Source organism: Delphinus delphis, chromosome 3 (genome assembly GCF_949987515.2).
Source record: "Delphinus delphis chromosome 3, mDelDel1.2, whole genome shotgun sequence".
Lineage (NCBI taxonomy): Eukaryota > Metazoa > Chordata > Mammalia > Artiodactyla > Delphinidae > Delphinus > Delphinus delphis.
Genome location: NC_082685.1, coordinates 7,869,077 through 7,892,947, shown reverse-complemented (window position 1 = coordinate 7,892,947; position 23,871 = coordinate 7,869,077). Strand labels below are relative to the sequence as shown.

The following is a 23,871-nucleotide window of genomic DNA, read 5'->3' as shown; positions in this document are numbered from 1 at the left end:
CCACAGATAATGGGCTCCGTGGAGCCCAGTGTGCCAGACGAGGCTGCCAAGCAGTCCTCACCCCCCTCCTCCAGGCCCAAAGTCAACAAGAGCCATCGCCCTGTTCCTGGGTAATTACTGCAAGTGATCACACTGACTATGACAAGGAAATGGGGTCCTTAACTTTCAACAGATAAGCCATCTCCTATTCTTGAAACCACAGACCTCCGCTCAAATCTGCCTCTATGATGCTTCTACAATCCTAAAGTGCGAAGAAGAGTTAGTGTTCTAATCTAGGCTCCCATTCAGTTCAATCTCCCACAGCTGAACCACGGCTCCAGACAGGAGGGACTGGCCAGCCCTCCAAACAGCTCCACCCCAGCAGCCTCAGCGGGGGAAGTCCTCCCTAGCACAGCACAAGCAGATTTTGCCCTTACCCACCACCCAGTCTTCCTTCTACAGATTAGCCCTGCCCGCACCGCAGATTCCCCAACCCTCATGCTACAGCAGGCCCTCACCCCCACTCCCTGGGCTGTCTGTGCTCAGGCTCTGCTGCTCTCTGTGGGCCTGCCAGAGGGAGTGCCTAGGACTTCACTACTGTGCGCTGTTTCCACCCACGCGGTGACGAACCAACCAACAAGCCTTCCCTGTCCCAGGATAGATTTTCACCTGCATGTTGCAAATAACACTATGTAAAACTTCTGGTTGCTGTACTTCACACACCATAAAATTCGCCCATTTAAGTGTGCAGTTCAGTGATTTTTAGTATATTCAGAGTTATACAACCATTACCACTATCCAATTCCAGAACATTTTCATCACCCCCAAAAGAAATCCCATCCCCATAAGCAGTCACTCTCCACTCACCCCTTTCCCCAGCCCCTGGCAACCACAATCCACCTGTTGTGGACTCGCCTATTCTAGACATTTCTCAGAGATGGAATCAAGGTTCATCCATTCTGTAGCATGTATCAGTACTTCACTCCTTTTCACGGCTGAGTACTATTCCACTGTGTGGATTTATCACATTTTATTTACCCATTCATCAGCTGGAATCATGCTGCCATGAACATCTGTGCACAAATTTCTGTGTAGATGTTAAGTTTTTAGCTCTCTTGTAGTATACCTAGGAGTGGAATTGCTAGGCCACATGGTAATAACCAATCTCTTTTGAACCAAAGTGCAACCTGGCTTTAATTCCCTTTGCAGTTTGTTTCTTCCCAGCTACAGCCTCTACATCCTGAGTAGCCTGCCTCACACCACAGTGTAATCCTAACAATCCTTCCTAAGTTGTGAATCTCTCTACTCATTTTTTCACCCAGAAAAATCTACAGGGCAAACAAACAAACAACCTTCTTGAATGTTTTACTCAAGAATGGTCAAGATAACTGACACGGCACTAGAATGACATGGCACAAGTTCAAAGGTAATTGCAGTTTTCTGGTTAGAATAAATCAAATTCAAAATTTTAGCCATAATAACTGAGACACTTACGGGGAAGTTGTTGTGGACGCTCAGGAGGGAAAAAATCTCCCTTTGGTAAGGCCCTCTCATCCTGAAAGAGAAAATGAATAAATCTCAGTATTCCCTGCAGTACTGTTAGCAACAGCAAAAGATGGAAACCATTTCTATCAACAGAGGACGGGTTAGATGCATTACGATACACCCATGCCACAGAATAACATGCAAGTATAAAAAGAATATGTGAGAGTTAGTTGCTACCTTTTATGTACAGGGGGAAAGATTTAAAAAATATACATTCATATCACTGTGGGGGATGGATGGAACCTGGGCATAAAGTAAGAACAAGACTCCCACACTGAATTTTTCATGCTTTTTGACTTTTGAATCATGTGAAGCAATTATCTATTCAAAAAACTAAACTGAATGTTTAAAGGAACTAAAAAATTCCTTTAGAGCTCCTTTTATGTCCTTCCTGATTTGGAACCCTAACTAACTAGACTGCCCTCAGCACGTTCTGGTCATGCTTGTATTAATACTGTTATCTTTGGCATCTTGGGCACAGCCATAGCTGGGCTAATGTTTATACTGAAACGCTTCAACAGAACTTTAAAGGCTTTCTGAATCAGATTTAATTATGTTCACAATAGATATGATGCTAATTAAACGTACTGCAATACTCTGAAAACTGGCAACCTATATATATAAAACCATTCTGTGAAACTGATCACTTGCTCAAGCAGGATATGCAAGTGACCTCCTGACCATGCCAGTAACTGTGCAACGGAAAAACTATCTGAGGAGGTGCATGAGCAAAAAGTTATTTCTGTCATAAATTTGCTCAATGTGCTGTACCCTTTAACTTGGACTGATCCATAAAGAAAGTACACTGGCTATGTGTATGTATACTCTTAATAAACCCATGTTTTTGCTAAACTTATCTGAGTATATTAAAGGAAAGATCCTATTAACTTACCATTTTCACGTGCATTGGTCTGTCAAATAGCAGTTGGCCATTAAACATAGCTGATATTACAATTAAGGCTATTTCCTGCAATTCTAGAAACATGCACAGCATAACAGAAATACCTAAGAGAAAAATACTCCAACTGCTGCTACCAGTCCCTCTAAGTGGTGAATTTATGAGCAATTTTGATTCCTGTTTATACTTTCAAGTATTTATTCCTACAGTAAGCATTAAAGGGACAATAAATAACACTCAAGGGGAAAAAAGGAAACCTCAGCTTACTCCTTAGGTGTGGCGCGCCATTCATAAAACCTTACACTTCTCACCAAACCATCCTCCTCTTAAATTAAGCACTGACATCAGTTTTCTGTGTGTGTCCAATAAGCCAGGTGTTCTACCATTTTTTGGAGTACCATGTTTTCCGGGTAATACACTCAGTGACAATCGTGCCTGAGTTTAGTGACAGTGTTCATGTGTGGTATTCTCCCTGTGACTACAAAGATGTAACTCGGGTGAGTAGGGTGAGCAGCCTAGGGTCAGAGAGAAGTGATTCTTCCAGAATGTCAATCCACTGAAGAGATAGGGCCCTATAAGGGCTTACATATGAAATAACACTGAATTTCTCTCCAGTGGCACATTCTTTGGACTTCTCCCTTCAAACCAGTCTCCTCTAAAAAGAGACAATGGAAAAGACCACTCATGGATATGTGCCTGTTTTCTAACCATCTCTTCTATCTACATAAGTACAATACTATGTAGATACTTTGTATTCCCTTAGTAATATCCATAGTAACGTATTCTCTCGAGTCACATAGGAAATACTAATACACAAAATCACCACTTCCCCACACAAACCTGTCTTACTAATACAACATTTAGGCTAAACTAAATTCACCAGGAGTTGAATTCCGATCAAAGGATACATATAGCTTGCACAGCTTCAATGGACTGTTCAAAAGTAACAGTGCCTATTCCACGACTTTTTCCATCTTTATCCTCAAGAATGTCTGCTCGGACCACCACACCAGCCATACTAAAAACTTCCTTCAGTTTCTTCCAGCCAACTTTATAATCCAGCTAACCAAGAGAAAGGAGAGGAAAATCTCATTGTAAACATTTTTACTACATGAATGTGACATGCTCTGGTTGGAAAACAAGCATTAGAAAATGTCACAAAAATAATGTCACAAAAATATGTCAGTATAATTTTTCAAACAGGATTACGAAAGTTTGCCTTCTACTACTTACTCTTTTCTCTGAAATAACAATTTAAGTCACCTCATACCTTTCAAGTTAATGCTTATTTTGTGAATACTAAAAAATGCTGTTCCCCAGATAAGGTTTACCATCATCCTCCCCAATCCACTTTCTTTTAAAAATACTTCCCTGTGCAAATGGCAAAGTATTACCATTCACCCAGACATTAACAGGAAGAGGGAGATGTCAATACACAATCTCTGCTCATACACTTTACCCTGCACCTACTTTTATACACACCAGCAAAACTCCATAAACATGGCCCCAAGAGGACCATGGTCAAGCCTGTGTGACTTATGACTGCAGTGGTCATTAGGGGACAAAGCCAAGCCCAAGGATGATTTTTTAAATAAATCAAGAAGATAACATAACCCTCTTTTAAGTTTTTCTTCTCAAATGTCAGAACTACTTTTATAACACATTGACAAGATTGTCTAAAGTAGAAAATCAAACTTTATGAAACAATGTTTCCATTTACTTACATTTGCTACAAATACTGTGCTTCCAAGTCTTCCAGCCTGTAATGCATGGATAATCTCATTTGGGATGTTAGGATTATTTAGGATACTGGGTGGGATATTAATCATTCCTGGGCCACCTGGTCCCATACCCATCCCACCAGTCGTAGCCATCACCTTTTGCATTGCTCTCCTGGCATGTTCACCATCAGGATCCTAAAACAAGCACAAAAGGGTTACATTTAACTGACCCAGTGACAATTAAAACCATGCTCCCACAGTAAGTGATACCCCCAAAACTTCAGAGATTGAGAGGTTGTTTGGAAACCATTTCTCAAAATCTGTAACAAAAAATTCAAATGAAGTAAAACTAAACCACCAGGCCAGGAACAATTCTAGCCAAAAGAATGAGGAAGAAAGAAAGGGTGTAGAATTTAGCTCTCAATTAACTAAGTAAAAAAACAAAAAAAGGGAGGGCGGGGGGATGACATGATTAAAGCTTCCAGGTTGAAATAAGATCTTCAAGGGCTTGGTACAATTGAACCTCACTAACTCAAGGGGGTTTTATAATTTCTGCAAACCCAACTGGTGATTTTCCCAAAAGTTTGAAAACACAGCTCTAGACCACCAAGGTACTCCATCCTTCAAGTATTCAGGCATTTGACTCATGTGTAAAGTCTGGAAAGGTTTATGCATCTCTGGTGTTGACAATATTCTTAAACTCTTTGCCCTTCTGCGTGCTACCTTCACACAAGAGAACTTAAGCGCTACCATGCTTTCCTCTCTGAGCTCGCATATACTGATCTTCCTCCAAGAATAAGAGGTAAAAATAAGTCAAGGAAGGATTGAATTAACAAAAAGTCTCCCACTTCCCTACAGGGAGAGAAGATACCTGATTTGGATTAGCTATGAAAAAGGATTTAAACTCATTTTAAAAAAGAAAAAAGATGGGCAAAGAACAGGGTTCAGACTGAGTAAAACTGTAGATGTAGAATACCTTAAAACAAACAAACAAAAAAACAAACACACACACAGTAAAAAAAAAAACCATGGACTCAGTTTGACTGCCCCTGAGAAAACCAAGGCAGGCTGGCCTAATACAAATCAGAGATGTTAGGAAGGCAGTCAGCAGTGGCTCAAGATGTGCTCAGCCACTATCCCAAAGTGCTTACAGGAATGACTGCTGAAGCCTGTGACTGACCCTCCTCGTTAACGACAACTGGTTGTTCTGCTCCGTAAAATGTCATCAAGGACTATTCTGTCTTTTCCTAACTCGAAACAGGGACACTCGACAACTACAAATGGTATCCACCACGGTGTTTCATGAGCTTACTTCTTTGACTTTCAGTGGTCTTCCACTCAGACTATGCTTGTTTAGAACTTCAGCAGCTTTTTTCATGCTCTCTTCCATCTTGAATTCAACAACGCTATGAAGAGTCAAAAGGAAATAAGTGAAACCAGTCCTACAACTTAGAAGGCTCAAGTGCCAATAAGTAACTAGACAATACTTACGCACATCCCTTTGGAAGAAGCCACAGACAGTCAGAAGAGCAAAGGGAAAAAAAAGAAAAGAAAAAGAAATAGTAAATTTCAATGACAGTTATAAATTAAAAATATGATTTATGTAACAGTTTTTAAATTAACCCTTCTAAGGGGAAGCTGACAGAAGTGTCTTGCCTAGCCTTCCTTATTAAGAGCTCAGCTCCTTGGTATCTCCTCTTCCTTCACATTACCAGCATTGCACTATAGCTGCTGAAGTTATAATGAGCAGACCTAAATTCAGGTTCTCCGAGAAATCACACAAACTTTAGATCTGCTTCTCTCTGTACTCAATCAATTCCTTATCATACTCCTCCTAAATCCATCCCTTCCATAAATTAAGCTCATCCTTTTGATTATTCTAAGCCATTCTATTGCACGACAGAAAATAGTTAATTTTCTCTTTAAACTAGGCCAATTTTAAACGTTCAAGTTTTAGTATTTGTTTTACAATTTACTGGCACAAAGGCAACTTTTCAGAATCTTTGGTTCACACAACTTTCAAATACAGCAAACAACCAAAAGTAACATTTTCTAGACAAGAACACACGTTTTACATTAATATACCACCGCTAAAATTCCATGCATAATTCACACACAGCCAATTCCTCTGTTAACAAAGAGACAATGCTGCTATTGGTCCCCAGTTATCCAAATTGGGCATCCAAACAGAATACCAAAAAGCTCTTTGCCCAGCCATTTGGAAAAGCGGGACTCCCGTTTGCAAATCCCCTCCCACCCCACTCAAATGTTTGGCAAAATCAAACATAGCTACTATAACATGAGCACTCACTGCCTTCCTGATTTCATTCGATTCCACGCCACCATACAGTTACATTTTTCATGTAGTAAATCCACAGAAGAAATTCTCTCAGACACTTACCCTTGACTTTCCTTCAGCGTCCATTAAGAGCTCCACGTATGTTACCTCACCAACTACAAATCAGTTTCCAGACGACACATAAACCAAGGGAGAAAAGCCAAGAAAACAATGGGAATTTAGAACAATCATCAGCAACCTTGTATGGAGCCTCTGCCTTATAAGAAAGCCCAGAAACACTCCATATTCTCTAAACCACCACACTAGGCATTACAGGTGTGCAGTAAAAGTAGGTGAAACTTGTTAACAATGTCCTTGATTTTCCTCCCACCTCAAACAAGCTATTTCCACAGATTTCCATATCAATTTCCCTGTCTGAAATACTCATTCATGACTAGAGGCAATCCAAATCTACAGGAAAGAAGTCTGCCTGATTCACTTTTTTGGGGAAAGAGAAAAACAATTTTACAAATACACTCTTAATATTGCAAGAAGGTGAACAGCACACAAATTGCAATGCCACTGAACTGAGCTCAAATGCTAACTACAAAGACGCGTATATGTATAATATATATCCTCAAAGGTGCACACACGGCATGGCCGGCTACGTGGGTGTGCAACCTGTCCAATCGCATGGGACTTTGCACTGAGGGCCATGCACTTGGGTTTAATGCTCTGTTGCTGTCTTGAAATTCTCAGTAATTTTTAAATAAGGGGCCCTGTGTTTTCATTCTGCACTGGGCCCCACAGATTCTGTGGCTGGTCCTGCACACAGCACTAGGCTCCACAACCGTCACAAGTAGGATGTGTAAATATTCTATCACAAAACCAGAGCAGCATCTGGATTCTCTTCAGTGAATTAAAATTAAGCCAGGCTGTATTCTTGCTGCTCTCTCAACCTTCTCATTTAAGGACACAGATAAATGCAAACTCAGAGCTCAGTTTGCATCTAAACAGCTACACAGACTCACTTAGGATGCTAATCTATACAAAAGGGGAAAAACAAAGCATTTCAAAAGGTTCTGCAGATTTTCCTCAAGGTTTGGATTGCCAATTCATGACCACCACAACCAGATGTTAGAACCCACCTAGACAACCACCAAAATGGCTGCTGAACTTGAAGATGGCACACAGACACCAAAAAACCCCCAGAAATTTAAGTGTTAACTTTGTGGAAACAATATCTAAGCAGGCTCTCCAAAGTCAAGAAAGGGCTTTTGCTCTAAGAAATACTTTTTCTTTTTTAACGATTATTTTTATGATGGTAAAGCCTTCTCTCATTCAGTTTTCAATTTGGTTTAGCAGCCAAGGGTAAAAATAACCCTCTTAATGGGCCCAAGTCCTTCCTAGTCTAATTCCTTTGTTCAAAGGATATTAAAATTATTATGAAGATTTTAAAATTAATACACCAAGGAAAGACTGAAATGTAAAGTAAAAGTATTTTTAAAAATTTGAAGGGCATATTTATTAGTAGTATATTTGCATGGCAGTTGACAGCAAGAAGGCCAAGTGTTCAAAGTTTAACTGTACAGCCTCACCTCCCTTGTCCTTTCCTGAAATATTACAAACCAAACCAGCACTTTGCACAAAACAGGAAGGAGAATCAGTGCAAAGAAATGAAGAAACGAATTAGGAGGGACTGGTATAGTTTAACTTTTGGACTATGTACAACTGAAAAATGATCACAGCCAAGGGACAGTCATACAAATTGGCCTTCTGTTATCCTTACAAAAATAAAGCAATTCCCAAAATGTTGTGGTCATTCCTGAGGCCATGTTAAAAGCCATTTGTTTCAACAGCAGCAGCCATTTGAGGACCAACAGCCCCTGTCTCCACGTTGATGAAAATGCCAAGTAGTGTCAAGACAGTAAAGAGACCCAACCCCAAGTTTACTTCCTAGAGCTATGACTACCGCCTAATAACCTTAAAAATAACTAAAACAATCACAGTATCTAACTGACAGCTGTAACTATGTTGTCAGAATTCAAATATTGTTGCATTTTCAAAGTTTCTAGTTTGTGCCCATAAAGACACTGATTTATATCAAAAAGCTGTCATTGCAACCCAGAAACCAAGCAAGTCCAAACCAAACTTTTTTCCATGGTCATAACCATTTTTACAAAAAGCCAGGTTTAGAAATTAGGACTTTTTCTACTTAACATTCTAGAGACAGCACAAATCCAACTTCAATCCTCTACACCAATACTCTGCTTAAAATGTTCCCTCTTTTTCCCCAAATGGTATAGTTTATTAAAAACAAAAAATTACATTTAAAAAAGCCTCCAACCTATCAGTTTAGCCATAGGTTAGGCAAGCCTTGGGGCTCTACCACGAGTAGTGTTGCTCCCGAGTATCATCAATAATGACCATGCTCCTCATGAATTCATAATTTTCTGATCTCTACCCTGAGAGACCACATCAATTCAGAGATGTAAGCAAATCACTGTTACAGGATCTGCAACAGTTGCCAATTCATACTTCCGTACAGGAAGAGAATAAGAAAACCTTTAAAAGACCACCTCTCTTTTAGTTCTACATTATTAAAGCAAAGACCTGTTTAGTATAGTCAGTACAACTATCAACAAAACTTTGAAGGCAAAATTTACCAACTATTCATAGTCTGGTCACATTCAATGAAATGAAGTTTAAAAGAGCAAATCAACCAGAGCAGATCAGTTAGGATTGAGGCAGAGTTAACAAATTGGCAGTAGCAAGTCTCATAGACACGGAATTCACAGGTATTAATGAAAAATACTGCTGCTCCTCTCATTCCTGAACATGGATGGAATCCATGGAATCCCAAGAGCAGGCTACTAAGACAAATTCTATTGCAGCTTTAAGCATCAAAATATCTAAATGAAAAAACTAAGACTCTGAAAAATCTAATGCCAAATGTCATCACCTACCTTTATTTTTTTTTAAGGTAAGATATTTTAATATTTATTTATTTGACTGTTCCGGGTCTTAGATGCGGCAAGTAGGATCTAGTTCCCTGACCAGGGATCAAACCCGGGCCCCCTGAATTGGGAGCACAGAGTCTTAACCACTGGACCACCAAGAAGTCCCTACCTTTACTTTAAAATGCTCAAAGAAAATTAATCGACATTTAGGTGGATTATTAAAAATACTACCCCAAGAATAAAACATATCACCATGAGGGTAAGATAATGAGCAACCCCAAAAGAATTCACACAGTCCCTTGGAGCTACTTTAACACTCCTGCACATACTTATATCACAAAGAGTATTTGTTTCTGTATTCTCATTTCATTTACTGCTCAAGGCTGAAACAAACACGCGTACGCGCACGCACACGCACACACGCGCGCGCGCACACACACACACACACACACACACACACACACACACACACACGAGTACAGGGGCTAAAGCTTCACTGAAAAGAATTCAAAGGGGGGTGGGGGAGTAGCTCCAAAGCAGGGCATGCTCTAATGGAGGGGTGCATGGAATAAATGCATATTTTAACTTGGAAAGCCTGTTTCTTTAATACACAGACAACTTGAAACACGGCAAAATAATTATACCATACAATGATTACTCAATTTATGGAAAAATTAGAAAATGATTAAGCACCTTCTTGCTCCTAATTCCATGGACGAGAACAGAATTCTGCCTCTCTAACTCGACCAAAAACCAACAAATAAGCCAGGCAGGCTGCACTATTAAGGTTCAACCCAAGTACCCACAGATATGAATGCTTTAGCATCAACAGGCCTTTCCAAAACGCAGGCTGAATTTCCAACAAAGGAAACTATGAAGGAGCCAAACAGACTGAGTAGGGATTTTTACTTAAATTGAAAATAAAGTTCTGCTCCACAGGCCCACAATGTAGATGATCTTCGAGAGCCAACAGAGACTTACTACTGGACTATACTTGCCCTCTGGGCCTCAGTTTTCTGTCAGCTGGAATTTGAAACTGACTTAAAGTGATGTATTCAATAAAAACAGAAGGATTAAGTTCTTAAGAAATCTTTGCTTACACAAGTTAAACTGACTGCTGCTAAACTTGAGACTGATTGAGAGTAAGCTGTATCACTGACCCTCCTTTCTTTCCTCCTCAAACTGTTCTCCATGTCTACTCACTGCTCCTGCAGCTCAGTCCTGCCTAGGTTGCAGCTGCCCCACCTCAATGCTGCTGGCTCCCTGGTTAGGCCACGAGAACAACAGCCCGACGACGACGAGCTTTCTTCATCCACACAGGACTTCTCAGTAATGCAGCACAACACTATTTAAGTTTAGAATTCCCAAGATCAATCACCTTTTGTTCACGGAAGTCTTAATTTTTTGCTCAGACCTTATGGTCAAACACTTTTGAGATGTGTATCCCAATATCGATCCAGTGATGAAAATGAGGTAGCTGTTGAGACTGTTTACTTTCAAACCTGGTTTGGCAATCTCCAATTCAAATTTCCTATTACACTGGCTCTCAATTTTTGTTTCAAATCCACTCTTCAGTGTTCACAGCAGTCATTTGTTCCATGTAGTATCTCCGTTAAAAATAAGCATGATCAAAAGGACGGACAATAGAAACCTTTCCTTTGCTCCATCAGACACTTAAGAGCAGGAAGGGGAAAGCTCAGGGAAAGCTCAAGCTCAATTCTGCAGGATGTTTAATCCGTGTCCCTGAATGATGTGATGGGGGAGGGGGCAGGGGAAGCACCCTGGCACAGAACTAAACAAAGCTCTCAGTACCTTTTCTCTTTAAAGTCAGCAATGCTGATTTCATGATAGTGCCACCAAACAAGCTTTGTGATCCCATCCAGGGGAAAAGGCATAAGTGGCCTGTTCACATAATACATGCGTTATTAATAGGATCTCCTAGAAGGCTGTTAAATGCTAACAAACATGGAGAATATACACTTGGTGTCCAAGGAGGGGGAAAAGATCGGGAACTAGGGAGGGGTACATGAGGCACTCTCAGGCATGATTATTCTTAGGAAAAAAACTCGTCTTGCCATCTCAAAGCTACTACTTGAGTTCTGACAGGCAGCAATTATAGGCAGTGCTGCAATGACAGAGCATTTTTCAGATCTTTAAGCCGAGGACAACTAATTCTAGCTATTCCACTAGTTTCCTGAAACAACAGGACTATGATTTCATCAGGAATAGACTCTTGAAATGCAGACTGATAAAGAGTGGTTGGATTATAACAGCCCAAATCTCTGTGGTTTGCCCACTTCAGAGACTATCTTGAGACTAATACTTTTAGAGTGTGAGTGCCTCTATCCGCAACTTTTTTTTCCTATGCAACAACAGTCTTCAAAAACCTTAAAACATGTGCAACGCATTTCATGTAAATATTTCAGATTTCAAATAATCATTGAAACATATTTTTGGTATACCAAGACATGAATTAAAATATTTTTTAAAACCACATAATGAAAATAAGGACATTTTTAAGAAACCGTACGTATGTAAACAGTAAATTTCTTTAGACTTCACATACTGAGTATAAGATTTACCATAAAGAGATTACCTTTCTCTTATGCATCCCTTTAACCACAATCCAATACTTCTAATAATTTAATTAAACAGGAAAGTAATTAATTTAACCTGTACAGGGGAGCTCTAAACAAGAACATTTTAAGGTTTGTTAAGAATAACTGATTTACTGCACACCTGTAATTCTAAATTACACCACCAAAAATACACTGAAAGGGCTGAGCCAGGGCATTAATAGCAGTATGCCAAGGGAATATGAGAACCAGTTTGGAAGTATCCAAATAAACCACCAGGCTGGCTCCACACTTAATACAGTGCAAAATAGGAAATTGAGGTGAACTGCTTCTACATCCAGAAACGTCATGGCTGCTGCTGCTACCAGCTTTAAGGCTTCCAAAACTGAATTACTGAATGGTAAAGCAGTAAAAATGTCACCTACTTTATCCATCATGTCCCAAAACTGGTTCACACACTCCTAAAAATGGAAAAATAATTTGGCCTGCAATCTCTTACAAAATTCTAACAATTGCATTTTCAAAGCCACATTCCTGGTTCTTGGAACTACTATACCTTATTATCAATGGAAGTATCAATTCAGCGGTTCAACCAAATCACGAGAACACAAATTTGGGGGTTATTCCAAAAACTAATTCGAATGAGACCCAACTGTACTGTAACAGAAATTCTAAGCTTTATTGAAGCAGCAGTCCCAAAAACCAAGAACACTGCATCTGGGATGCCACATGACACGCCCTTCAGACAAAAAGAAGAAACTTCACTCTTGCCCTAGGAGCATTGGCAGGAATGATTTGGCTGATCAAGGCAGGAAAACAAATCTCACACCAAAACGTTTTTCCATCCATGTTACCTGGAGAAATACTACATGGGAGCAGCCTACATGACTGTACAGAGGTTCATGGTGCCTAGTGCTTCTGGCATGTCATGGTTGAATTAAGTGATGGGACAATGATGGCAGTGGGCCATTCATAATTTCAAAACCCAATGCTGGGAGCACCAGTACACATACCAAAATGGCCTATCCAAGTGGCATCTGTCACTGAAATGTTAATCATTTGACAAATCAAGCTCAAATCTCTTTTCATTATGAATGCTCCAGAAAAACCAGTACCTTTCAGTCCTTCAAAAAGACTCCATTTAAGAATAATTTGATTCTAGGTTTCCCTTGGGGTAGGGGTGAGGGGAGACCTCAACGCATTACACAAATGGTTCTCTATCAATAATTTTGTTTAAACCTGGGCTGAGCAATCTCTTTAGCCCTGTGTGCCACCAGCAGGGCCCAGAATCAGGAAAAGAAGACAAAAGAAGCAGAACAAGAGTATGAAAAGAAAGACACACGTGGTGTGCACGGGGGTGGGGGTGGGAATGGGGGGTGGGTAAAGCAGAGGACCATGGGGGCAACCAACCCCCTAGGACCTCCTGGTGGCAGCAGAGCTCCATTCAGTTGCTTCCTCTGCCCTAGGCCAGACTTTAACACCAGGGCTGTGACCGATGTGTGCCTAAAGGCACCAAATTACACAGCAGATGCTTTATTTTGAGCTATCCAATTGCCAATCTACTCTGTGTTTTCCTCCCCAGGGTGGGGAAGCTTAACAGTTTAAATACAAGCTACGGTTTTATAATTTAGGATCTGAGCAGCACAAGTTCCAGCTACCAACTTTTGATCCCAGGAAGACAGCCACAAAATTTAAACAAACTACCTTCCCGCCAGAACTTTAAAACAAAAAGGAAAAAGAAAAAATTTCTCCCACCTCATATGAAGAATTCAAAAAATTTCCTTAACACAAAGAGGCTCCCCTCAAGCTTAATCAAAGCCCTATTAACCATATTAAGCCAGTAAAATCATTCATAGGCCAAGGGATCAAACAAACAACCTGTTTGACACACAAGTGCATGACCACAAAAAGTAAAAATAAAAAAGTAGGATGGGGGGGCTTCACTCTCAAGCCTGGAGAGAACACATGCTCTACCCAGAACAGCTTCACTGACAAAAAAATAACCAAGGAATTATCCACGGAGAAGATGACACACCAACCTTCTGACCCTACTCAACCACCAGTACCATTACCTTTTTCTTTAACCAGGTCTTTAAGTGACTGCCATTTCACATCAAAAGGTATGTTTGTAATGAAGGCTCTGTATCTTTTAGTTGGATTGGCATACGGCTCAAAGCGATTGCCTCCTCTTTTTATGTTTTTCTCCTTCCTCTTCTCATTCTGAGCTGGTCGTTCTCCTTCACTGAATTCAAAAGAGAGGGGAAAAAAAGTCCATATGTTAGCACAATACTAAAGACAATATTTGATTTTCCAGGTTTACAATCCCACACAAAGTTACATGTAACACAAGACTAATATTGATTCTGATTTGAAACAAACTAAAGTGGTCCATACAGCAGAATATTGCAGTAGTACGCTCCTTAAAACCCACCTATCAAAAAAAATCATTCCCAAGACAAATGTGCTTTCCTAGGCCTTCACACACTCCTGTGGGGCTCTAACAGAGGTGGGGGAGACAGGCCAACTCCCTGCCCAAGGTGCTTTAACGCCAAGACAGAAACAGGAAAAGAGAAAGATTTATAACATTTCATGGAACAGAAATGAGGTGGTACACATAGGTCCAACCAATCTTAGCTTTACAAATAAAAGCGTCTTTCATTGTGGGCGGAAAAAAATTGGACTCAGGTACTTGTACACCATTAGCAGCATTATTCACAATAGCAAAAAGTGAAAACAACCCAAGTGTCCACCAACAGATGAATGAAATAAACTAAATGTGGTAGATCCATACAATGGAATATTACTTATTCAGCCATAAAAAAAGAATGAAGTGCTGATACATGCTTCAACACAGATGAACTTTGAAAACATTATGCTAAGTGAAATAAGCCAGACATAGAGACAAAAGGAATAGAGGTTACCAGGGACTGGGGAGAGGTGGGAATGGCGAGTTACTGTTTAATGGCTAGAGTTTCTGTTTGGGATGATAAAAGAAAAAAGTTCTGGAAATGGCGAGTGGCTATTGGCATAGTGTACAACACTGTACCTAATGCCACTAAACTGTACACGTAATCATTTTAGAATGGCAAAATTTACATATATTTTACCACAATTTTTAAAAACAAAATTTTTAAGGGAAAGAAACCATTCTCTACTCAACCCTATTACTTTGAGGCTAGGGAAACTGAAGTCTGAGCAACGCTGGTAGGTAAAAGACAGCACGCAAACAATTCCACCTTTGGCAAAGAAGGGTGGATTCGTTTTTCTGACATGGCCTTTCCTGTAATCCTCTTTACCTTTGTGTGTTAGGTGCTTCCATGGAGTTAACATTTCTAAGCTCTACAGGTATGAATCTGGCTTAAGAGTGGGCAGGAAAAGTTTCACAAGAAACGCAGGCTCCCAAAGCACAGAACAAGACAGGCTGGAAGCCCAGTCCATAGCCCAGGAACCGGACAGGGTGTGCACAGCAGGGCAAGGCCCTGTGCCGGCTGCGTGTGGCTGTTCCGAGCCCCCTTTGACGATAGGCAGACACCTGTGAGAGCTGACCAGGAACAACTGGGGAGGCAGCAGCCACAGAAGTCCTCTCAGGGCACTAAGTCCAGCACTTTCTGCTTCCCAAGCCCTATGCTTTCCACCAGTGATAATCAAGGGACTCCCAAACTACAGATTCTAGCAGAGACTTTGTGATCCACAACAAAAATGGAAAGAAAACAAAAAGTCAAGATTACAGCATTGATGATTTATAAGACCACCTTCTTTAACGTAAAGGGTTGATCTTTATTCTAAGATATGTCTTCCCTGTGTGGGGGAGGGGTATTGTTCAAACATCAATGGTAGCTGGAGGGTTTTCAGTGTACTTGGAAAAATTTAAGTCAGCAACCTTTTGTAGTCCCCAAAGTATTTTTTTCTACTGGTCCCTCATATCCAAACACAGCCGTGCCAAGTGGTAACCCAGTGAAGTTATCACCCTAGGCAAAACTAAGGAAAGCAACTTCCTCTATGATCTGAACTATACCAACATGCAATAAACAGACCTTCACATGGGCCGGCAGATGGGGGAGGGGGAGTAGGGCCACACCAATCCCCAGATTCCTAGAATTCTTCACTCTGTCTACCCAGGCTCACAACAGACCCTCCTCATGCTGACTGCACACCACAAGCACAGTCCACCCATCCACTCCATATGAAAGCCCTGCACCCGTCTGCCAGACAGAGCATGCATCTCACCCTCCCTACATAAGGAGGAAGTGTGTTACAACAATTCATAAAATGTAGATCAACCTACATTTCATGGGCCTACAGAGGGCCTGTGGGTAGGAATATATTTTAGAATTGGTTTCTTTTGAAACCCAAATATTCTACAATCTACATTAAAAAACATTATTCTGACACAGGGTTCATGACACAGTAATGCTTCCAGCCTGGGTTTTCAAAGACTGCCCAGCTCACCTTATTAGTTACAAAATGTATAAATAACGAATTACAAGACATAGTAGGTAACAAAGTGTCTAGGCCATATTCTGCCATGCATCATTACTGCTAAGAATAAACTACCCAATCTAACCCCAGAAGCTGGGGATTTGGTTTGGGGTTAATCCACCTCACATGGCTCATCATCAAGAAAGCAGCTCAAATGGGTTATGGCCAAGGTGTGAGCAAAGCACTACTACACCCAAGTCTTTCTCTGGCTAATCATTTCCTCTCTCTGAGAAGTTTCCTCCTATCTCATCACTTCCAGTTTCTTAAAAAATTGACCTTTTTGTAACTCTAATAATCACCATCAACTCTATTCTTGACAGAACTGTAGAAAACCACCCTCAAAGAAACCTCACGTGACGCATGTTCAAGTATAGATGATGTGACAGTTTAAGAAAAGCCCATTTATTAAATGTTTAATTCAATTTTCTCACTTACCTTCGGGATAAAATTAGGGGAATATGCTTCTAGCCCTAAAATACATATAACACTTAACTGTGAAAACCTTTTAGAAGCACATTTTTATAGGTAGATTATAATTTAGCTACAATGATGAAATAAACTGCTTTATCCTAAATACCCCAAATTTAGATTATAGAATCTTAAATGTTAAAACACACCTACCATACATTATCCACAACTAGATACTTACCCAGAAGAAAATATATCCATACAAAAATTTAGACCCGAATGCTCATAGCAACATTACTTGTAATATCCCAAAAGGAAATCTAAATGTCTACTAACAGGTAAATGAATAAACAAACTATAGTATATCCATACACTGAAATACTACTCAGCAAAAAGTAATGAACTACACACAACGTGGATCAATCTCAAAATACTTACACTCGAAATCAGACAAAAGAGGAGTACATATGGTAATATTTCATCATATACAACTATATTTGAGAAAAACTAATCTGGCAAACTAATCTATAGTGGGTTTTCTCAACCTCAACACTACTGATATTTGGGGGCCAGATAATCCTTTTGTTGTGGGAGGCTGCCCTGTACACTGTAGGATGTTCAGCAGCATCCCTGACCTCTACCCCAGAGAGGCCAGTAGCAGCCCCATTCCTCAGACTTGAAAATGAAGACCAAAAGTATCTCCAAGACACTTCCAAACGTCCCCTGAAGGGAAAGAAGAAATCACCCCACTGAGAACCACTGATGCATACTAATGGCCTGGGGGTGGGGAAAAAAAGGACTCAGAGGATTACAAAGGGGGAGCAAAGGGGGTTATGGTTGTATTTATTATCTTGATTCAGTGAGGGTATCAAATCGTACACTTCCAACTTATTCAGTTTATTGTGCCAATCATACTTTTTTTTTTTTTTTTTTTTTTTTTTTGCGGTACTCAGGCCTCTCCCGTTGCAGAGCACAGGCTCCGGACGTGCAGGCTCAGCGGCCATGGCTCACGGGCCCAGCCGCTCCGCGGCATGTGGAATATTCCCAGACCGGGGCACGAACCTGTGTCCCCTGCATCGGCAGGCGGACTCTCAACTACTGCGCCACCAGGGAAGCCCCAATTATACACTTTTTAAGTTTCCACTAGTTTCTTAAATTTCAAACCTGACCCCAATATAACTTGACTTTTAACTCCTATATAAAGTAACAAATTTGTCATCTTTCAAAGAAACTGAAGCTACCTAAGCAAGCTAAATGTCTTACCAATATTCTCCTTGCTAAGTGGCTCCCAATTCCCAATGAACACCCCATCTGATTCTGGCACCCAATCATCTACCTGAAGTTCTAAATAGACCCAATATGTTAAAAAACTTTTTCTGACATTCTATCAACCTAATTCATGATACATCAATAAAGATAAGGCCAAAGTATCTGCAAGAACCTCTCAAATCATTAAAATAGATTAAGTATGTTTAATATGGCTTTGGAATTGTTTCACTGACTGCATTCTTTGAAAATTGATAATTTAACATGTCACTGCTCCACCATACTAGAATTATACTGTACATAAAGATCACAAGTAAAAAGATTGAGTGCCTGCCTACTTCACCAAGGGCTGCCACATTCACCATGTAAAACAGTGAATCCCTACCCTCCCTTACGCCTCCATGGCATTCCCTCTCACATATAATACTCTCATTATTCTCACAGTTTTTCAATCAAGTGTAGTTTGAAACGGCAACCCCGATACCTTGAAATCCTGACCACATCTCCTGAGGGAAAAGACTCCCCCACCCCCCATATTCCCTTGAGAACCATCCCTTATGTAAAATGACTCTTCACAGAAACCCTTTCAATCCTGAGTTTCCCCTAATGCATTTAAGATGTGGAGAGCACTATTCACAGCACTATTCTAGCTCCAGGTCCACCTCTTCACTACCCACGTGACTTAAGCGCTTTCCGTCTCTGGTTCTTTACCAGCAAAACCAGCATAACCTGTATCCATGTAGCTCACAGGGATGTCTTGAGAATCAACAATCAGCCTAACAAAAAGCAGGTTGGTAAATGTTAAGCACAATACCTAAGGGAGCAGTACTACGGGTGACTAAGAGGTAGGGTTATCTAGGTCTGAACCCCAATGTCACCAACTCTTTGTCAGGCCTCAGTTCCTTCATCTGTGCAAGGAGGTTACTTATCCACCCTGACAAGTTTAAAGGAGAGACTTGGCACACTAACTGTGGCAATGATATATTTTTGTACCAAAAATTTTCTGGAGAATGATTCACTCCTTGCCTTCTACCATTGCACATACTGATTAAGCTTTAAAATAAGCCCACTGGGGCCGTGGCTGAGGAAACCTAGGCACTGTACTCATTACAGACTACCAAAGGAGCAATTCAGCTTTCACCTCTATGACTGCAAAACATGGTAATGGGAGAGACCATCTGCAAACTCCTAAATGAAACAAGCAACCTAATCTTTGCAGACTAGCATCTCCCTGCCTAGCCATGAATAAAATCAAAGAGCAAAGTGAAAGCAAAGAGCTGGCAGCATGCATTCAAACAACCTACAGCCCCTATTCTAATCTTGAGCTCACAATCAAATGTGCCTCAAAATTATTATCAAGTATACCATCACTTTTTAAAGTACAGCAAACACTCAAATCATTGCAAAGCACGGAGAATCTGGTTAAAAAAAAAACACTTTAAATAACTGTGTTCAGTGAGAGGTTACCAGGGTGGTGTGTGGAAGCAGCAAAGGACCTGGAGTCAAGATGGCCTCCCCCAGATTCTTTGGGTCAATTTCCTTAACCTGGGTCTTCTCAATTGTTTAAAAAAAAAAAAAAAAAAAGTTTTTCTTGACTGTAAAACAGTGTCAACACTAACATTACATCCCCAGGAATTTATACTAAATACAAAGTTTCATTTTTAAAATAGCCTCTCTCTCAGTTTTCTGATTCAGCCACAAGGTTACTCTGAAAGTGGAGTAGGTTAAGTCACTGATTTTAAATGGACAGTGCAAGCTTTATTTTTAAAAAATAAAATTTTAAATTAAAAAAAAAAAATCAAACCTAAGCCTACATAGTCCTCTAAAATGAACGCTTTTACCTCCTGATTAATATACTCTAACTCTGAATCTTGATTATTTTTTTTAACTTCAGAATTTATTTTTTTAATTTATTTTTTTTTTATTCATTTATTTTTGGCTGCATTAGGTCTTGCTGCTGCATGCAAGCTTTTCTAGTTGTGGTGAGCACGCTTCTCACTGTGGAGGCTTCTCTTGTTGCAGAGCACGGGTTCTAAGCACGCGGGCTTCAGTAGCAGTGGCAGCTTGCAGGCTCTAGAGTGCAGGCTCAGTAGCTGTGGTGCACGGGCTTAATTGCTCCACGGCATGTGGGATCTTCCCAGACCAGGGATTGAACCCGTGTCCTCTGCACTGGCAGGCGGCTTCTTAACCGCTGCACCACCAGGGAAGTCCCTTGACTGTCTTTAGATGGAACAGATTTCTCATCAAAATAAAACAAATCCTCCTCTTATACCCAGAAGAAAAGGAACTGCAAAACAAGCTGTCCCATCTGGGGTCCTCATCAAGCTTGCTATCTCACTGCCTTTTTGGTTTACAGCACACTCCACTCCTGGTGGAGACAAAGGTAAGAAGAATCCAGTCTCACTCATTTCCCATCCCTCAAAGGCTTTCAAGATAAAAATCTAAATTCCTTCGTCTGGAATTCATTGCCCACCAGCTGGCCCCCAGTGCTCCAGCAGTTTGGGTTCTTTATAAATACATATCAAATATATAAATATATAAAAATCCCTAGTCTTTGGACACTCTCCTGTGCCTCTCTCCATCATCTTTCATCCTCCTCCCCCTAGAGGAACACCTCTTAACTGCCCCCAGCTGGTTAGGTTGGGGGGAGGGGAGCCCCTCCATGCTCCCTACCTAGTAACTCCTTTTACTAATACCACAGAACAATTACTTTACTACAAAAATATTCCTTGGCCTTCCCTGTGGGGGTAGGGGGGTTGTTTTCTAAAGAACTCTGCTTTAAAAACTCTGTGATGTAAAAAAAACACAACGAACACTAACTTTTCCAATGGCCCTCCCAAACAGATCTAAGTGTTCGTAACTTTCTAAAATAGTCTCTACTAAGCAGTCCTAGACTTTGAGGTTCTTTCCAACAAGGGCTCTTTTAGCTCTGAAACCTTCAGATTCTTTCTAATAGCCCATGTGTTAACGTTCGTCACAAAATGACTATTTGGAATCAGTCACAAAATGACTATTTGGAAATGGACAGTGGAAAATGGGAAATTTGAAAAATGTACCCCAGATGCTATAATCTATAACTAATAACTTCTCACCTAGCACGATTCTAGCAGCACTCCATCCTGTGATAAAGAAATAAAGGAAATAGGTAATGAAAAAAGTTTAAATGAACACATCCCTTTCCAGAGTTTTCAATAATAAAGGGTTGGGAATACTTCTAAGATGCCTTTCTCTTGATTTCCAAGGACCAGTAACCACGGTATTTTGTTCCTCCCCACCTAAGGAGAGAAAGTTCAACAACATAGCTAGTATTTAGTGAGTGTTCATTAACAAAGCGTTTTAACTACATTCACTTTTAATCCCCACGAACTCCAATTAAAAATTTGTGGGAAGGCAAATTCATAGGAGACAGAACGTATAACACAGGTAACCAGGAGAGGGGGAGAAGAGGAAGTTACTGTTTAATTGGCATGATGAAAAAGTTCTGGATGTGGATACTGGTGATGGCTGCACAACACCGCAAATGCAGTTGACGCCACAGAATCGTACACTTAAAAATGGCTAAAACTGTAAATTTCACCTTACGTATGTTACCACAATTTTAAAAAAACGTATGTGGCAAATCAAATGTGTGCCCAGCCTTCCCCTGTCCTCCCCCCGACAGCTGCCGGGAGGAGGCAAAACGTCTCTCCATCTTTCAGGCGCCTGTAATCAGAATGAATGGGGTTCAAGGGGACATAAGGTGATGCTTTAAAGCTTTATGGAAACTTTAAAAACCGAGGACCCGAGACAGACCTCTAACCAGGACTGAAAGGGTGACGGAGTTTGGAAATGGGTGAACCCGCCTGATGATGGAAAAATCTTCCCCTGGAACACGGAAGAGAATGTTTCCTTTTTTTTTTTCCCCCCCACAGTTTGTTTCTACGGCTGAACATTGAGCAGCAGGTCCGATCTCTCCACAAATACCTACTGCGCACCTGGGGAGGAGGTAAGGGACTTGAGCCGTGGCCAGAGCGTGGAGCGAGGGGCGGTTCCGACAGAGGCACTTATCGCGGGGACGGGGGAGGGGGGGCTGGAAAGGAGGGGAACGGCGCGCGCCGGGGGGCGGGGGGGGGGAGGAGGCTCCCGGAGCCGGCCTCGCGGTCCTTCCCGATACCCACCCGCCTCTGCTACCGTTTACCCGGACCGACAACGGGCGAGATCCTGCGTGCGCAATCCCTCCCCTCCCCCCACTTTACCGATCGGGAAACTGAGGCCCCGGGCCATTGCGGAGAGACGTGAAACCACGCGCCCAACCAAGGTCACCCGACAGGCGAGCGGGTCGCGGACTCCGGGGCTCATCGGCTCCGTGGCCCGCGCGCCATTATCCCCGCGCGCAGAGGCCCAGCCTGAGGCCTTTGCGTCGGGGTCGGGGTCGGACCCGGCCTGGAGGGACCGGGAGAGTTGAGGCCCGAGACCTGGGAAGAAGGAGCTGTCCTAGAGGCGCTCCCGGGGCCGCCCGGCTTCATCCCTCACGGCCTGGGCGGCCCCCACCCTCGGCAGACCCTGAGGGGAAAGCCCGGCCGAGGCCGCGCCGGTGGGAAGCCGCCAAGACCTAACAGAGCCGCCGCCGGCCGCCGCAGAAGTGCCCGGCCAGGGACAAGGAGCCGTGGAGTACTCACCCTTTCGGGCCCGGAGCTCCGTTGCCACTCGGCACGCCGGGCGCGCCGCTCTCCTCCTCCATTTTGGGCTCCGTCGCCGCCACCTCGGCTGCCGCTTCGACCCCTGCCGCCATTTTCTCCGCGTCTGGGCTTTGTGTGAGCGAGCGGGATGCGCGGCGCTGCGCCTGCGTGCTCACGTGATCCAGCTCGACCAGTAACGTCTGCTCGCGCCGCGGCGGCCTCCCGCCTCCTTCCCTCCAACCCCGGGCCACGCCCCTGTTCCGGGCCACGCCCCCGCCGCGCGCAGGCGCGCATCGTCAGCTGTTACTAATTCATTCTCGCAACTAACTTGCGTTTGGCGCCTACTGGATACTCCATCCGCTCTCCAGGTCTGGTAGAGGCACCATCTCTCCACCCCCCCACACGTGGACCTCGTCACTCCCAGCTTTCTGTAATCACAGCTAGGGCAGAAGGGCAGCGAAAGTTCTGTTTACTAGGCTAGAAAGGAGTTAGGCAGGCAAGGGTAGGACACTGAAAGACCAGGCCGTAGGACAAATGTGTAAAATGCTCTCTCTCTAAGCAAGTATCGTCCTGCACCAAGAATATCTGGGCTCTATCCGACCTGTCTCCCCACCACTCTGAGAAGTCCTGGGCGCAGAGCCCATGGCCTAGGTCTCTCTCACTAACAGCCGTCAACAACCAGACGCCTAGCTGGAGACTTTGAATGTGCTTATGAATGTTTCTTGAGTGAATGAACAAGCAAGAAGCCAAACATGGTGATAGAAATCACACGATGGAGGCTCCTTCCTGCCTGACCGTGGGTCCCTCTGCCCTGAGAGCTTGGCCCTGTCCACAAATGGGTTTTCAGGGCTGTTACAGGACCATGTCCTGGGACAGCCACAGTGGCCTGGGAAGAGGCCAGAGCCCCCAGCATTCAGAGGTCTCAGGCTCCCTTACCCAGCAGCCACCCCTGGTCTCTGTTGTCTCTGGTACTTTGAAATAAATGCTTCACTGGATCTTGAAGAAGTTCCCATCTAACCACCAAACTCTAAGCTCACAATGGGAAAAATGGGTTTTTTTCCCCCTATCTCACAAAATAACTACATTTCATCAGGCTCTGAGGA

General features: G+C 42.2%; 1 protein-coding gene across 10 annotated transcripts in view; it reads right to left on the bottom strand.

Annotated features, from left to right (window-relative positions):
- HNRNPM (heterogeneous nuclear ribonucleoprotein M) overlaps positions 1 to 22,889 on the bottom strand; it is a 39,096-nt gene extending 16,207 nt beyond the window's left edge. For 2 of the 10 annotated variants that reach the window (XM_060007637.1, XM_060007638.1), the window contains exons 1-5: positions 5,456 to 6,350; positions 4,147 to 4,338; positions 3,331 to 3,484; positions 2,417 to 2,466; positions 1,474 to 1,534 (exon numbers count right to left, since the gene is read on the bottom strand). In XM_060007637.1, coding sequence (XP_059863620.1) covers positions 1,474 to 1,534; positions 2,417 to 2,466; positions 3,331 to 3,484; positions 4,147 to 4,338; positions 5,456 to 5,533 — 535 coding nt within the window. In that variant the 5' untranslated portion in view covers positions 5,534 to 6,350. Of the gene's footprint in view, positions 1 to 1,473; positions 1,535 to 2,416; positions 2,467 to 3,330; positions 3,485 to 4,146; positions 4,339 to 5,455; positions 6,351 to 6,544; positions 6,598 to 14,029; positions 14,200 to 22,768 lie in introns of those variants that run through there. The other 8 variants (XM_060007647.1, XM_060007640.1, XM_060007644.1 and 5 more) reach the window with 8 other exon arrangements.
- Positions 22,890 to 23,871: the final 982 nt, after the last annotated feature.